The sequence below is a fragment of the Saccopteryx leptura genome, chromosome 5 (genome assembly GCF_036850995.1).
Source record: "Saccopteryx leptura isolate mSacLep1 chromosome 5, mSacLep1_pri_phased_curated, whole genome shotgun sequence".
Lineage (NCBI taxonomy): Eukaryota > Metazoa > Chordata > Mammalia > Chiroptera > Emballonuridae > Saccopteryx > Saccopteryx leptura.
The window spans coordinates 56839399-56857844 of NC_089507.1; the positions used below are offsets into that span (position 1 = coordinate 56839399).

General features: G+C 37.3%; 1 protein-coding gene across 1 annotated transcript in view; it reads right to left on the bottom strand.

Moving 5' to 3' along the window:
- Window positions 1-2646: 2646 nt before the first annotated feature.
- RCHY1 (ring finger and CHY zinc finger domain containing 1) overlaps window positions 2647-18446 on the bottom strand; it is a 40993-nt gene continuing 25193 nt past the window's right edge. The window contains exons 5-9 of the mRNA XM_066385781.1: window positions 17433-17477; window positions 17270-17328; window positions 17153-17179; window positions 15239-15359; window positions 2647-12986 (exon numbers count right to left, since the gene is read on the bottom strand). Coding sequence (XP_066241878.1) covers window positions 12858-12986; window positions 15239-15359; window positions 17153-17179; window positions 17270-17328; window positions 17433-17477 — 381 coding nt within the window. The 3' untranslated portion in view covers window positions 2647-12857. The remainder of the gene's footprint in view (window positions 12987-15238; window positions 15360-17152; window positions 17180-17269; window positions 17329-17432; window positions 17478-18446) is intronic.

Sequence of the window (18446 nt, forward strand, 5' to 3'; positions counted from 1 at the left end):
CAGCCTGGCATGGGAGGTGAAGAATGGGTAGAGTGAGATGGCAGGGATGAAAAAAATGCTTACATGTGGGGGCTAATCAAATAAGTAAATAAAGGAGTCCCAGAAGTCTTCATGCAATTTTAAGCTTTAACAGCTCAGAACTATAAATCTACAAACTGATAAACATTCATTTTAATTTTGAATATTTACATTTCTTCTACATTTATTTAGCTTTATAAACTTTGAAGGATATCCAATTTAAAAATGTATTTCAGAATCTCTGATTGAAGTTGGCCAATGTTGACTAACAGAATAAAATGTTAAATATATTCAAAATTCACAAAAACAAAGGTGTTTAAAAGAAATTTAAATAATTAAACTTTCAAATGATGATGAAAAGGAAAAAAAACTAGATTATACCTATGGTGGTGAATTAAAAATGAAGATATTGGTGCAAAATCATGCTTCTCAATTTATAAATACAGAAATTAACAGATGTGTGTGTATGACAGATAGAAAGGGGTCGGGGAAGGGAGATAATACAAATATTCCCTAACACTGTCTACAAAGACTAGAAGCAATATTACCCCCAAATAAATGGGCACCTCTAGCACCCAGTAAATACCATGCTCCATTAAAAGGAACCAAGAATGCTTGGAGAAATGACTGGGACAAGAGAAATACAAAGATGATCCTACATTATACTGTTATGCCAGAAAGCAAGGCAGTACTCAAAGAATGATGGAGGCATGTAAAAGAACACGTATGCTATCTTGAGAGTATTTCCACTGACCAACAGGAATATCAAAATAAATGTAAACAAATTATATCTCACTGAATAAAACAGGCAACATAAAAACATGCAGATATAAATATAAATCAATTGAAATTTTTATGAAAAACAGACTAATTACATAGGTTTTTAAATAGCTTCAAAATATTGTCACAAAATATTTATCAAATAAAATCATAGAAAGAATAACTTTAAAGTAGAGAATTAGGGCAGATACCATATTAATCAAGCAATCAAAGTTTGTATCATTTGTAATGGGACAAATATTATGTATATGCCACCTGGGGGGACACAAGGAGAACACAAAACCAATTCAGTAGTATTCCCACCAAAGATGCATAACCTGAATCTAATCATGAAGAAACCACAGACAAATCCAAATTGAAGACATTGTACAAAAAAATGATAAAATAAAAAATTTAACACCTGGCCTATAATCTTCAAAACCAAGGAAATGAAAACCAGGGAAAAACTAAGAAACTGCTCTAAACAAGGGACATGACCATTAAATGCAGCACATGATTACACATTAGACCCTTTTTATTGTAAAGGACATTATCAGGACAATTTGTGAGACTTGAATGGAGTGTGTGGATTGACTGCTAGTAATGTTAACAAAGTTATTTTCATGAATTAAATGGCTGTATTGTAGGTATATAAGCAAATTCCTTCTTTATTAGAAATAAACAGTATATGACTACTTTTTCTCTGGTTCCCTGTCAGTAATAGGTGTTATTGACTTTACATTTTTTTTCTAGTATGATAGATATTAAGTGATATCTCACTGTTACTTTAATTTGCATTTCCTGACTACTTATGATCATTGCCATTTGGGAAAAACACAAACATACACACACACATACAAACACACACACACATATATATACATGTATAATACAATTTCTGAATTTCTATTCCCATTTGAGAAACATTTCTTGAATGTACTGCTTGCATATCTTTTTTAATGACAGTTTATTGAGGTATAACTCACATACCATAAAATTTACACAATTGAAGTATATAATTCAATTGCTTTGAATATATTTGCAGAGTTGCACAATTATTACCACAAACGATTTCAGAGCATTTTTATCAACCCAGAAAGAAACCTCACAACCATTAACAGCCATTGCCCACCCTTTCCTCCCTCAGGCCCTAGCAATCACCAATCTGCTTTCTTCTCTATGGATTTGTCTATTCTATGTCATACAAATGGAATTATATAATATGTGGTCCTCTGTGACTGGCTTCTGTCACCTTGTATAATGTTTTTAAGGTTCATCCATGTTGTAGGATGTAACAGTACTTTATTCCTTCTCATAGTTGCATAATATTCCACTATATATGGCTACACCACATTTTGCTTATCTAATCATCAGTTGATATACATTTAGGCTATTTTCACTTTTCGGCTAATGTACTGCTGTTATTAACATTTGTGTTCAAGATTTTGTGTAGACAATTTTTTCTTCTCTTAGGTGTCTACCCAGGAGTGAAATTGCTGAATAGTGCTATATTTAACTTTTTCAGGAACTGCCACACTATTTCCAAAGTAGTGCCACCATATTATGTTTCTACAATCAACATATGAGGATTCCAACATCTTCACATCCTCACCAATGGTTGTTATCATCTCTCTTATTATAGCCATTCTAGTGGGTGTCAAGTAGTATCTCATAATGGCTTTAATTCTCATTTCCTGATAGTTAATGATATTGACTCTTTCATGCTACTAGATTTAAACCAATGGACTCGCTCACTTTAGAATTCACTTTGCAACATCTCTTTTAATTCTAAAATGTTTGTTCTCTCTCCTTCTACCATTTGAATGCCCATCTACTTAGGTGCCCTAGTCTCTGCTTCCTTCATCCCTGTTCCCCATACTTTGAATTATTGCAAACTTAATATCCAGCTAGAGACTCCCACAAAGAGCTACTCTTCCTAAAGCAGCCCCTCCAGGCCTGACCTGTGGTAGTGCAATGGACAAAGCATTGACCTGAAACACTGAGGTTGCTGGTTCAAAACCCTGTGCTTTCCTGGTCAAGGAACATATGGGAGTTGATGCTTTCTGCTCCTCCCCCCTTCTCTGTCTCCCTCTCTCTCTTTCTCTCTCTCTCAAAATCTAAAAACAAAAAAGAGTAAAAAAAATAATAAAGTAGCCCCTCCATGCTTTATTTTCTTCATAGTATTTATCACTGTCTCAAATAATCTTATTTGTTCACTGATTTTTTGTCAGTTTTCCCATAAACACACTAAAACATAAGCCACATGAAAGGAGAGACTGTGTCTATTTGTTTGCTACTGTATCTGCAGTGCCTAGAAGAGAGGTCACTGGTTTGACCACAGGCTCACCAGCTTGAGCATAAGATCATAGACATGACCCTGTGGTCACTGGCTTGAGCCCAAAGGTTGCTGGCTTGAGCCCAAGATCAATGGCTTGAGCAAGGGGTCACTCGCTCTGCTGGAGCCCCCTGCTCAAGGCACATATGAGAAAGCAATCAATGAACAACTAAGGAGCCACAATGAAGAACTGATGCTTCTCATCTCTCTCCCTTCCTGTCTCTCTGTCCCTCTCTCTGTTTGTCTCTGTCACACACAAAAAAAGACTTAGATGATATTTACAAAGAGACTGTACTATGATAAGAATATGTTCGCTTTATTTATAAAAAAGAGCACAATACAAATATGTAGCATATTATATTAACAAACAGAGTTTTCTAAATGCTTAGAGAAGAGATTGTGAGGAAATAAACCAGATTTCTCAGAGTTAATGTGGGTGGCACAATTAAGGGCCACTGTTTTTCACTATTTCTTCTTTCTATTTCTCTGCATTTTTAAATTTTCTATCATGAACATGTTTTACTCTAATAAGAAACAAAAAATAATTTTAAGAAAAACTATAATCTGCTCTCACCATAACAAAGAAGTATTTTACTAATTTTTATACAATTTTAAAGCAGTAATTTATAAAATAAAAAACCAAGCTACAATTATTATTTACATTACCAAATTAATGGGAAAAGCTTTCTCCTAATAGTAATGTTTCTGCTAATAAACAAAAAATAAATAATAGACTAATCTGCAGCCCCTACTAAGGGAATGAACCTTAGACAATGATCATCAGTGGCTGCCAGTCAGTGTCTCAAGATGGAAAACACAACATAACCTACAAGTAGTCTTGACAAAAATTTATCCTAAATCTGATCAAGATTCTAGACCAAGCTATAGGAAATATAGGAACTAGAAGGACATGATAATTATACATAGGGATGCACGGGTACTATTGACATTCAGATTCTAATTTAAACACAACAGTTGTTATATATTTAATTGTTCATTTGTTATTGCTTTCCATGTGATAATAGTATTGTTGTTATGTTTTTTAGAGCTATATCTAAAATACATAGGGATAATATAACATTATGATATGGATTTGCGTCAAAATAATGTGAAGGGGAAGTGAATAAGGGTGTGTATAAATAAGATTGGCCATGAGTTGATCGTGTTGAATCTGGGCAACAAATATTGGGTTCACTGTATTAGTTGTTCTACTTTTACATTGTTTGACATTTTTCCATGATGAAAGTTAGAGGGAAGTCGAGGAGGCTATAACTGTGGGCTTACTTTTAAGAAAAGCAAGATAGGAAATAGTCTGCCACATCACAGAAGCCTGACTAGTCAAGCTTCATTGTAGACTCCTTAACTGGCTCCCCTAACCTTGATCTTGCATCTTTCTTCTGTGCTCAGAATCCTTTCTGCTATTTTGCTTTTAACTTTGGAAATATATTCTTGACTTACTCTCTTATCCCAGACCTTCTGGCTGATGGACCCTAACTTTGTATTTGTTACTATTGCTGGGTAACAAATCACATTTCTAATGGTTTAAGACAACAACAATCATTTTCTTATTCTCTCATGGTTCTGGGGTTGAGTAGATTGAGCTGGGCAGTTCTACACTGAGTCTGTCATGTGGTTACAATCAGGAGGTGACTGAGGCTAGAGCCCTCTGAAGGCTTCCTCACTTATATATAATATGTCTGACAATCACTGCTAGCTGTTGGCTGGGATGTCAGCGGAGGCTGTCAGCCAGAACACCTCCATGTGGGCTTTCCATGTGGCCTGGGCTTCCTCGTGGCTTGGCAGTGAAGTGCAAAGAGCAAGCAGCCCAATACATCCCAAGTAACAAATCTATCACCTTTATGGCTTAATCAAGGAAATATCGCTTCAACCAGTCACTGGCTATGCACACTCAAGGGGAGAAAAAGTAGGTCCCACCTCTTAAAGGAAGGAGTGACAAAGTCACATTGGAAAGAGTATATGGAATGGAGATTGTGTTGCAGCCATATAAAAAAATTCAACCTGATGTACTTTGGATCTCCCTTGATATGGACATTTATTTCTCTGGCTCTGACCAGTTTCCAATTATCAGCAAGTCAAACAGCACTTTTCTGCTTAGAACTATCATCCATTTGGTCTTGCTCAGCTTGCAGATCCCATGGCACTGAAATTCACATCATTCCAGCATGGGCACTGCCTGTCCCCAGGCTTCTTCCTCTTCCCCGGACCCTCACCACTGCTCTTCCCTCCTCTCTTGCCCCAAAATGTATAAGGACATAACAGTAGCAAATAACATTGGTTGTATACTTTTGAAAATATTCCATCTTTATATATCTGGCTCAAGGAATACAAATAGGCAGATGTGAAATATGATAGTAATAGACATGCTTATTAAAATTTAAAACCATTCTGTGACTTGGCATTCTCGATGTTGGATTTTGTCATTCTTATATAATGAACAACAAAATTCCTCAATTCAATGCCAATGTTCTGGAAAGGCTCTTAACTTTTTAAGTACTGGATAGAAAAAAAAATGTCATTCTGCACAAAAGATTCCTGTCACCAAAAACACTGTGGCACCCTCTGCTGTCGGGAAACAAAGTTTAAAGGTAACCTGGGTTCATTTCCTCTGCGGATTCACTAGCATCCTGTACCATAGGCTGCAATCATCTTATCCAGATGTAAAAGCATAAATCAGAGAGGGTGGAAAGTTATGGGACTTAGCTGGGGCAAGATGGTGAAGGTAAAGAATAAATGTCCAGTCAGTGTTTGTAGCTGACCAGTAAGAAGTAGAGACTATCTAAAGATAGCAGATATGAGAGACATCATAATATAGCTCTCTTGGTCTAAACCCTTGACAGAAGTAGAGTTAATCTTCACAAAAAACCCATGAAACACAGGAAGGTTAAATATGTTGCCCAAAGTCACACAGCGAGTACATACAACAGAACGCCAGCAATCTGTCTCCGGAGCCTGTGTCCATAACAACTCTACTGCCTAATAATAACTCTGACTACAAGCAGGACAAAAACTTTCTCTAAATGTATCAAAAATTATTATTACATATATTGCTCTTACATAAAAGAAAACTGATTTCCAGGAAAAGTACTTGCCCCATATTAAGCAGAGAAATTTAGAAGTAATGTGTCTCCCATCTACAATTAAACCATTCTGAAGTTTAGAAGACACTTTCCCTTCCAAATTTAGGAACAGATTTGTTCTTTGGATAAATCACACTGTATTGCAATGACCTCAAAAGCAATGTCCCTCATCACAACCTCTCTAAATTCTATCAACTGCTTTTACAAAGAGAATGGATTCCTCCTATAACAAGAGCAAGGCCTATTCAACCGGACTGATTCATCCACCAGCCAGCCAGTCCGCCGAGCAGTCACTAGGAATGTTCCACATCCAAAGACTGGTTCACTCGTCAAGAGACACCAGTATGAGGACAGGGGAGAAAAAAGCCTCTCCTCGTGAAGGACAGAGCAACCAACTCCTGTCATCTCCAGTGGAAAAATGAGTCAAACAGGCCAGGGCCAGGATATGAGGCATGTCCAAGGGATTGGAGAGCTCCGGGCTGCAGGCTGAATGGGCAGGACCTGAAATGGTGCTAGAAGAACTCAGTCTCTGAGGTCCTCCAAGCAGAGCAAGGAGCAAGGCCCAATCCACGGGAGGCCGTTTGTCCCTGGGCAGACTCCCAAGCCCTCCCCAGTCAGACTCCGGTCAGGTCACTGAGATTTGGGTACCTTGGTATAGTTCACAGAGAGCAGACAATAGGAAAAGCAAACTCAATTTGGCCTTGGTTCCAAGCCACAATCTACTTTCTCCATCAGCAGCGATATCTGACTCCCAAATTTACTGTTGATTCAGAGCTTGATTCAAAACTCCAGAGGAGTATAATCCTTTAAAACTTCACAAGAAGGCACAGACCATATTAAGTTCCATGTCAGGTATAATACTAGTTGTCCTAATAGAAATTGAAATTCATTGAGGGAGATTAATTTAACATGTAGATAATCTAAACAAAACACTCTGGAACAAATGCCAATCAGAGGCTTCAAGCAAATGCTGTGATGCCAAGTGGGAGGTGGAGGAAGGAGGTGGTGGACAGCTGTACGGGGCAATCAGGGATGGGTTTCCAAGAGATCTGATGTTGTAACAAGCTCTAGAAGGCCCAGAACTATTTTTTCAAAGTTCTCTAACTCCAGAGGTTCAGCTGCTCCCAGACTCACCCACGAAGAAAAGGAGCCAAAGGCTAAGCCCACTACAGGCAATGGTTGGAATTGCAGCAGCCTCTAGACGGCTAAAAGGCTGTTTTCCATACTTAGCTCATTCTGACCGACTCTAAGAAAAATAGAATTTGTAAGAGGAATAAAAAAGGGACAATAGTTGGAATCAGGTGGGTGACTGAGGGAAGTTTTGACTTTAATTTGAATATATGTGTTTGCCTCAGGGAGAAAAGAAGTACAATCTGCCTGATGCTCTGACCCTGCTCAGAGGTTTACCAGAGTAGATGCCTGGCAGGCCTAACATAGCCAATATGGACAGGGACGGCCCTTAATGAACTGGGGCGTGGCAGCGTTTCACCAGGGCCCTATGTATTACATAGCACAGAGCAGGCCTGTCCATACCCATAGGAATTTATCGAAAATAGAAAAACCATTAGTCACAGGCTTACACACCTCCCAAAGACCATACTTTAGTGGTCCCTGTATGACAGAACCAAGCCAAGAGGTCCAGAAGAGGTTGTTTCTACAAGCTCCTTATTGCCGAGCCACTTGACGCCACTGTTAGCAGGAGCACTCGTAGAGCACCATCACACACCCACCTCGCCTGGGCCAGGGAGGACTGGAGATCGCTTACTCTCTCATTTTACTTATAACTTGGCACATAATTGGTGCAAAATAAAAATTTGTTAAATGGGATAAATAGATGGACCTATCAACCAGATTCCAGCATGACTTCATTCCTGTCTTCTAGTTTGAGAAAGGTTCGTGATACTATCACATTTATTTTTTTCTTTTACTTTCCTTTCTTTCTTTTTCTTTTTTTCTTTCTTTTTTAGCAAGAAACAGAGACAAAGAGAGAGACAGAGAGGAGGATAGGGACAAACGGAGAGACAGACAGGGAGAGAGATGAGAAGCAATTCTTCATGCAGCACTTGAGTTATTCATTGATTGCTTTCTCATATGTGCCTTGACGGAGCAGTGGGGGGGATCCAGCATAGCAAGTGACCCTTGCCAAGCCAGCAAACTCGGGCTCAAGCCAGTGACCTTGGGCTCAAGTCAGCGACCTCGGGGTCATGTCTATGATCCCACATTCAAGTCAGCAACCCCTCGCTCAAGCTGGTGAGCCCACCCTCAAGCCAGTGACCTTGGGGTTTCGCCACCACCTAGTCAGGCATACCATCACATTTCAATCAATACATTCTAGTGTTAAATACTTCTGGGGGTCTTTCCAAGGAATTTTTGCACATATATGTACATAAACTCAGATACTCAAATACAGTGAAAACCTGGGAACATGATTTTTTAAAATCCCACTAGAAATTCAACATATTCTTACAAGCAAAGTATTATGAGATTAAAAGCCCCCATCACTGTCCTCAAAAATAGGCCCTTTCTCTCCTCCCTAGCCACCCTGGGTGACAGCCTCCACAGCCCACCCTCTCCCCTCTACCCTCACTCCCAGCACACTTACCTCCTGTGACTGTCCTCCACAAGCCTCCACTAGAGGCTTTCAGTAAGTTTCACTTGTACCCCAACCCTACCCTGCTTTGTCCACAGGAAGCTTTATATACACCGCTCCATATACAATGTTGAAATGAGAAGGGGAAAGGCAAAAACCGAAACATAATAAAGGAAATGCTAAGTCCCTTAATACTGGTACAAGTGCTCCAGGGTATGAGAGGGAGAGGTTACAAAAGAAGTTTGGATATGAATTAGCATTCAAGGAGAAGGGAAACATTGGGCTGTATTATGAAGAAGACGCAAGTCTTTGACAACTACATTTTTCTAAGTATGATTGTTCCATAGGGAAGCATGTACGCAAAGGCAAAGCAAAAATTCAGAGGTGTGTTTAAGTTTATGTAAATGAAAAATAAAACACAGAAGATAAAATCAGAACAGGTATTGTAAACACTTCAAAGAGGGGAATCTGGGTTTAATTAAATACATAGTTGGGAACCTATACTTTACTAAAATAATAACAAGTCTAAGCTTAGGAAAGAAAATCTAGCAGGATGGGTGTGAGGGGAGATGGTGAAAGCAGATGTAAGACAATGAGACATATATAAGATCATCATGGGGCCTGACCAGGCAATGGCGCAGTGGACAGAGTATCGAACTGGGACACAGAGGACCCAGGTTCAAAACCCTGAGGTTGCCAACTTGAGCACGGGCTCACCAGCTGAGCATGGGGTCGCAGATTCAGCATGGGATCATAGACATCACCTCATGGTCGCTGGCTTGAGCCCAAAGGTCACTTACTTGGAAGCCCAAGGTCACTGGTGTGAGCCCACGGTCACTGGCTTGAGCAAGGGGTCACTTGCTCTGCTGTAGCCCCCTGGTCAAGGCACATATGAGAAAGCAATCAATGAACAACTAAGGAACTGCAACAAAGAGCCACAATGAAAAATTGATGCTTCTCATCTCTCCTTTCCCGTCTGTGTGTCCCTATCAGTCCCTCTCTCTCTCTCTCTCTCTCTATCACAAAAAATAAATAAATAAATAAGATCCTCATGGGAATGAGAGAGGATGTGTAAGAACAAACCAGAAAGCAGGCCTGCCAAAGGGTGGCAGACAATCCAAAGGATTACCTGGACAAACACGAGGGGAAAATCTACAGGAAAATGACAGTAAGAAGCAAGTCCACATAAAAGGAAATAAATTCAGTGAATATAATGTAAACAGCAAAAATTTTAAGAGAACTTAGGTAGAAATGATTATTTAAAGAAATGGCATAGAATTTTTAACACCCATCCCTTCAAATTAATTTATTTCAAATTAATTTACTCACTACTGAACACCGATAAAGTGCCAGGCATTTAAAAGGCTCCTTAGTACTCACATTCATTTTGATTCATGACCAAAATTTTTTAAAACTGAAAGAAAATTAAACATGTATGTAATATGAAAATAGGGTTTAGTGCGAAAAAAAACAGACTGACTTAAAAATCTATGACTCTGTAAACATATTACTTCAAACATTAAAGTTAATATCATACAGAGCTCCATAGACTGGTTAAGACTCTAGAAACTACAAAAGATAAAAAACAAACAACCTAAACACACTTCTTTAATGATAAAAGGGGCCAATGAGCTTCTATGCACCAAGAAATTCATAAACATATTGAGTTATGGTTTTTAAAAGAAGTACACTAAGATACAAAGTCTGTGGCAGGGAAACCTAATTTAAAGGACAGACAATTCTGTTCTTTATTTCAGGAACAGACAATTCTACCATTCCTAAGACCAGACTAGGCATTTAACATTCCTGTAAGCTTTTTAAAAGTCTCTATGAACAGGAAAAGAAGAGAATGAAATTATCTGTGAAAATATTAACAGTAGTTATCTCCGAAGATGATATTTGTAAGGGTCTTTTTACCTTCTTCTTACCTATTTCCCACAATGAAGATATTTTGAATCAGAAGATATTTTTGAATGAGAATTATTAACAAATATTAAGCACTGAATTGATTCGTCAGAAACAAATCCTTGAAGAATCCCAGCGTACTATAGCCTAGACTTCAAGGGCATTTGAAAACTGCTCCAAGCACATGACTGAATATCATAAACAAGCAATTACATACTATTTCTGCATTATTTTGGACAAATTTGGATCCTGAGTTGAAGATATAATCAGATTTTGAATTAACATAAGACATCTAAAACTGGAAGGTCTATCAAATCACGAGCTCCTTCAGAATACATAGATGACTTAGCTATCAGGGGGAATTTAGCAAAACAGGAGTTTGAGTCAAAGGCTGGCTTTGGGGTCATACACCTGGAACTGATTCCCAGTTCCAACATTTAGCACTGCCTTTTACTTGAGCATGTCATAACATCTGAACCTCAGCTTTCTCATCTATAAAATGAAGACAACACCTACCCTACAGAATTACTGTAATAATTAATGCTAATTCATAAGCCTGGCACACTGCATTCTCAAAACACAGAGCTTTGTAATATACTCACTCCTACTCAAAGATCCAATGGTTATGATTAAAAGCAATAATATAATTTAACTAGTTTAGCAGGATGAGATAAAAAGTATTATGACTAGAAAACCAATCTTATCTGTATACCCAGTGGTAATGCCTAATAAGATGTCCCATTTCTTCCCCAAATCAAGATTGGCACTGCAGCTCTGCCCAGGCCAAGGAAACAGATGAAGGGAGAGATCAGAAGAGGAGCAGAACACAGGAGACAGGAAGGCAAGAAAGAATAGAGAAGGTCTGGGTCTGAGACTGAAAATCAATACTGCTGTCTTTCTCCAGGTAAAGAAATTTCAACAAAAGAAGAAATAAATGGACCAGAAATGGTAAGATCCCTTATTCACAGAAGATTCAACTCGCTCAAAGTTAGAAATGTAATGGGTTTTGACTGATAAGTATACATTTTACTTTCTAACCTAAGGCTTTTATAAACAGGCTAAGTTGGACACTGAGATATTACTGCAAACGCTCAGGATCATCAAGCATTATTATGTACACTGCTCCTGAATTAAGAGGTATATTTCATTCCATTACATGAGTCCAAAAAAAGATTATAAAATCAGGTATCTTGCCAGGAATATCCTGTGCCTTTTCTACTCACTTACTCTCAAGCATTCAGAAAAGAAAGAATCTACCCACTTACAACAAAGATAACCAAGGAAAAAGCCTGTAAGAATGCACCACCATAAGGGTAGGGACTCTTGTCTACATTGCTCTCTGTTGTCTCTACAGCATCTAGAACCATACCCAGCACAAAATACTTGCTCACTAAATATGTATTAATTAACTGAATAAATTATTCTTTGAAGAAATCATTTTGGGCAACCATAACAAAATTATTTTCCATGTTGATAGTTTTCTTAAGCTTGGAAGAGTTCTATTACATTTTCCCCAAATACTCCTACTGAAGAATACCTCAAAAAAAAAAAAAAAAGTATTTCTTTTACATTATAAGATTATATTGCCCTAATTGAGGCAAAAACAGCATTGGAAAAATCTTTCTATTAAACACTGCTTTAATATCATTTTCTAAGCAGTTATTATGTCAAAATTCACATTTACAAGATCCAAATGACTGTCTTAGAAAATTCTAAAGCATATGCAATTAAACTTTAACAGTAAGATAAAACATATTCTTATTATAGTACAGCCCTTAAAAAGTCAAGATAACACCGAGAATTAAATACAGTTCTATCAAACTAGAAATGAACTCTGCATGCACAGTGCCACTTAATGCAAAGTTTTGTGAAAGTATAAATATAACCTATTTCATGAATGTGAATTTCAGTGGCAAACATCATTAGGTTCCAAACAACTGACACTAAAGGAATTTTCCATCCAAACACAAGCACAGTGGCTTTCATTAAACACAGACCTTGAATCCTTAAGTGTTTGTAACATGATTTTATGCTGTGACACTAATAAAACACATCAACTCCAATGCATAGATTCTGACAAAGTATGACAACAGGTTACTAAAGATAGCTTTTTTCTATCAAAAATGCTGTTTTCCAGTGCAGTCTATGCTGGTCATTGCTGATCTAGTGAAGTTCTACAGCCTCCAGCTTGAGCAGTATTGTAGGATTCACAAATATTACACTTCATGCCTAATATATGGAACTGGACTGTCGATCTTCCGTTGCAATCATTGCAGAGAATCTAAAAAGTGAAGAGATGAATTCAAATTAAGTGTAGTAAATTTTACAGTGACATTGTCTACTCAAAACAACTCCTCAAAAATTAAACTGAAGATATAAAAACACATACCTATCTATAAACATTTCCATAAGTGGCAATACCCTTTTTTCTGTTCACTGAAAATCAAAAAGGCTACTTTAAATTCAGAAAATAAAAATGTGATTTGAGCCAAGAAGTCTACTTGAAAGTAGCTCTAAAGTAGTACTGTATATAAATAGTACTAGCAGGAAAATTAACATAGGCATAATCAGCTCAACGTCCGCACAGATGCTCCTGCCCTTATAATGGGGTTATATCCTGATAAACCCATCATAAATAAATACTGTTTAAGTCAAAAATGCATTTAATACACCTAATCTACTGGACACCACAGCTTAGTCTAGGTGATTTCTACTGAATGTGTATTGCTTTCGTACCACCAGAAAGTTGAAAACTGTAAGTCAAGCCATCCTAAGTCCAGGGCCATCTGTACTTAGAATTCAAAATAAAATACATGATTTTATTATTTTCATTGACACTTAGAAAATTATGTTAGTCAATAATTTTTTACATACTTGTAACATTTTTGCTTCTTCTTTGGGTTGTTTTTTCTTATTTGTTTGTTGTGGCAATTTAGTCACTTAACTGCTGGCACCATACAAGGAGAATGGGAAAACCAGTGCTCAAAAGCCCCAACTCCTCAATGGCTTACAACCGGAGGGAAGGAGTTGGGGGAACAAGCATGCGGAAGCACTAGCAGGGCAAGTTTTAAAACCTGGAGCTTGGCCATTCATAGTAAAGGACTTCAATCAGGTCATCCAGGACAACAGATCCTTCGCTTCTTATTATTCTAGGTTTAGTATACTAAATTCCTAGTCTTTTATGCCTCAGGAATGAATTAAAATTCAAAAGTAGGTTCTAAAATTGAGAGAGAAGCTTTTGGCTCATCCCTAAAATGCCAATAAGATGCCACTTAGGAATTAATCTTTGCTAATACTCAGATCCTGAAAAATAAAAAAGGTGTTAACCTGAAAATCAATCAATACTATGTGAGAAAAGCATTAGCTTTAGAATAGTCACACCATAATAAGTAGAAAACTTCCAAATTTACTTCCAATTATAATTTGGAAAATAGTTTTGTTAAGAATATGATCTAAATGAGAATGGATTAGTGGTTGCCTAGAACTAGTGAACTAGGGAATGACTGCTAATGGGTACAGGGTTTCTGATGAAAATATTTTAAAATTGATGGTGATGCTATTTGTATAACTCCAAGAATAAACAAAAAAAGGCACTGAATTGCATACTTTAAATGGATGAGTTCTATGGTATATGAATTATATTTTAGCAGAGCTGTTATTTTTAAAAATCATCTACATGGATCATAGCAGCCTCTAATAAAACATCACGATTATCAGTTAGTATTCCAGAGGTGATCATTGATTTACTAACAATTCAATTGTCCACATGAGTTATAAAATGCTTCAGTGTAAAAAAAAAACAAAAAATAATTTTTATTTGACTTTCATAAGTGGCTCTGATCCTTGTGTGTAGAAGTATCTGGACTAAACTGATGATGTTTAGAAAATTTAGATACCCAAAAATTATTAAGGCAACAGAAAGCTACCTAACATTCTAATTCCGATCTGTAAATCAATATACTATTCTGAGGACATATAGCACATCTCGATTCACAGAGAAAAGATGATCATTCTCTACAAGGCAAAAGGCAGAGAAATAGTTTCTATATTTTCAGTTGCAAACTAACAAGACCAAATTTCAAAAGTCTAAGATAGAATAAACAGGGTAATAAACATTAAAAACCAGAAAGTAATCTTCAAAAATCAGCAAATATATTTGCTGAAATAAATGTTAAATAATTGAAAATAAAACAATTAAAATAAAACATCAAACCAGTATTTCCCCCTCTACTCAGTTACATCACTGACTGACTGCACCAACTTCAGTAATGTATACTAATTCAGAATCCAGCTCGTGCCTGCCACCTAGTGTTAGGGAGAACTGCACAAAGGTATCCTTAGAACTTTTTTCTCCCGGTCTTTTAAATTCAAAGTAACTAAAATATAAGATTATTTTATCCTTCCTTCCCTTTAATCATCACATTGGTATCTATGCTAAAGCGGTATTTTTTAAACAGATTTGATCAAAAGGACAAAAATAAGCAGGAACATCAACAAGGCACTTGAAAAGTTTTCAGCACTGATTCTACTCACATCTACAGTCATGTTCTGATATTCTGATGGCATAGGGGTCTGTGCTACCTCGTCATCCAGCTGTCTCCAGTACCTCGTCATATCTAACGCAGAGTGCATACATAATGGACATCTGTAGCCTCTAGAAAAGATAGAAAGGTTATTTCCCAAACATTAAACTAGAAGTATATTAACTGAGGTATAAAAGATACATGCTAACTGGTATAGAAACCATAAAGACAGCACATTATTTCTATATTTCTAGATGATCTGTTACAAACCTGGGAATTTTATACTATAAAAGTTTTCAATTAAATCCTGTATTGTATGGCATTTTTTAACCTATATCTTCCTTCTCAGTTCTCTAAAATGGAAATTAACCCACAGTCTTTGTAGAATATACTTAACATATTTTAAAAACTAATTAAGCTGCTTTGTAGCTAAACAACTTCAATTTCTAAATACATTCAAGTAAAAAGACACTATATTCTTTAAAATATTCAGATATTATTTCCTAAAAATTCTGAAAAAGTTTCTTTCTATCTGGCTATTATAAACTAAAACTTCTCATCAATTTGCAAGGGACCAAAATATTTTACAGTCTTCTCTTTCCTAAATATTATATTATTTTTGTGTGTGTAACAGAGACAGAGAAAGACAGATAGAGGAACAGATAGGAACACACAGAAAGGGAGAGAAACGAGAAGCATCAATTCTTCATTGCAGCACCTTAGTTGTTCACTGATTGCTTTCTCATATGTGCCTTAACCGGGGGGCTACAGCAAACCGAGTGACTATTTGTTCAGGCCAGTGACCTTGGGCTCAAGCTGGTGAGCCTTGCTCAAACCAGATGAGCCCATGCTCAAGCTGGCGACCTTGAGGTTTTGAACCTGGGTCCTCAGCATCCCAGTCCAACACTCTATCCACTGCGCCACCGCCTGCTCAGGCCCTAACAATTCTTATCTCAATTTAACATCCTTCTCTGTGATAAAGTCTCAACTTTAGATAATCTTGTTACCAGCTTTGTTTGTAGGTCATTATACTGCGCCAACATAATGACTAAACAGAATTTTGAGCAACATGCCTCAGCATTTTCACAAAGCTATGAGTGCCTCTGGCTGAGACTGTCCTCCCAGGTGAGTACAGCCAGAAAATCAGGGGTACCTGTCTCAGTCTGCAGGATGAGCTTAAGGTATGATAAACATGAGGACAAAGATGTAGTCCTACATACCCCAAGATGCTTCTCCCAATTTAATACTACAAATATTGATCAACTTACGACCTATGCAACTTACAACCATTTGATTTTACAACCACAATCGCTAGCCACGACTGCTCTGCGTCTGGCAGCGCAAGCATTGCCCAGCTGGGCATATGACAATGTGGACCAGCTTCCAGCAGCACTACCATCTCTGCGTGCACCATTTCAACTGTTATCCCAGACTCGGTACAGCAATTTGTGTTTTGTGTCTTGGATATTTTTCATCAAACCCCTCCCAAGATGTCTACCAAGAGGAAATTGTCTTTGCAAATATTAAACCAGTTGTACTGGTAATGCAGTGTTTTACTGAAACCTGACGAATGTAAAAATAAGAAATGAAATGGTGTAGTGATGATACAAATGGTATAAAATGAACAAAGAAAATGATGATATATAACAATTATGAAAGAAAATTATGGTAAAATATGAGTTAAAGATTTTTATAACATCATTTCACAGTACTGTACATATAGCCTACTCAACTTACGACCAAATCGTGTTACGATCAGTCTGTAGGAACTGATCGTGGTCGTAAGTCGAGCACTAGCTGTATTCACTTACCCTATCCATTTGAAGATAAATATGTGTCATGCCCAATATTCTAACAGAAAGAAAAAGAAGAAAACAAAAAACCCAGACATCTTACAATTGTAACATTTTTAAATCCCACTCACTCTTTCAACATTTCTTCATAACATGTTCTGCAAAAAAAAAAAAAATTATTTCAGTAAAGCAAAAATTCTCTACACTATTTTCAAACATTTTTGAGAGAAGAAACCAAGTTACTTTACTTATGTAAAAGATGTCCGCATGGCAAGACGTGAGCAACAACACGAGATGTATGGATGTCCTGTGAAGACATAAATGTTACTGCTTACATAAAGACACTATAAACAACCAAGTATTTTAAATTCAGGAGAGGTATTTCCAAAGCAAAAAATATTCTGAGCTTACCTCCAAACATATTGGACAGTTCTGCCGGGAAACATTTTCAATACACTGTTTAAAAGAGAAACTCAATTTACCAAAAGCTTAATGAGATAGAAATAATAGATATAACAATATCATGAATAATAAAAATTAATGAATAGGCCCTGGCCGGTTGGCTCAGCGGTAGAGCGTCGGCCTAGCGTGCGGAGGACCCAGGTTCGATTCCCGGCCAGGGCACACAGGAGAAGCGCCCATTTGCTTCTCCACCCCTCCGCCGCGCTTTCCTCTCTGTCTCTCTCTTCCCCTCCCGCAGCCAAGGCTCCATTGGAACAAAGATGGCCCGGGCGCTGGGGATGGCTCTGTGGCCTCTGCCTCAGGCGCTAGAGTGGCTCTGGTCGCAACATGGCGACGCCCAGGATGGGCAGAGCATCGCCCCCTGGTGGGCAGAGCGTCGCCCCTGGTGGGCATGCCGGGTGGATCCTGGTCGGGCGCATGCGGGAGTCTGTCTGACTGTCTCTCCCCGTTTCCAGCTTGAGAAAAATGAAGAAAAAAATAAAAATAAAATAAAAATAAAAATAAATAAAAAAAATTAATGAATAAAGGAAACGATACTAATTTACTAAACTTAATAATTAACATTAACCATGTTTCCTATATGTCAGACAAAAACAATTTAACTCACAACTATTTCAGATTTTGCATATTACCTGAAACAATAAAATTGCTCAATATATCTTAATTACTCAAATTACATTCATTCTACAGATAAGGAAATTCAGTGAGTCAAGACTTACCAAAACTGCAGAGATAATAAAAAACACTTGGAAACTTTCTATTTTATATGTGTTTTACTCCAAAGCTAAACTACTTAATAATACGAATAATAATAACAGTTCATATTATTGAGATTTTACTATAGGCCATATGCTAAATTTATTAACTGTACAAGCTAATTAATTCTCACAACTCTAAATGAAACAGGTATAATTATTACCCCATTTTACAGATGAGGTACCTGAGGCCGAGAGAAGCTAAATA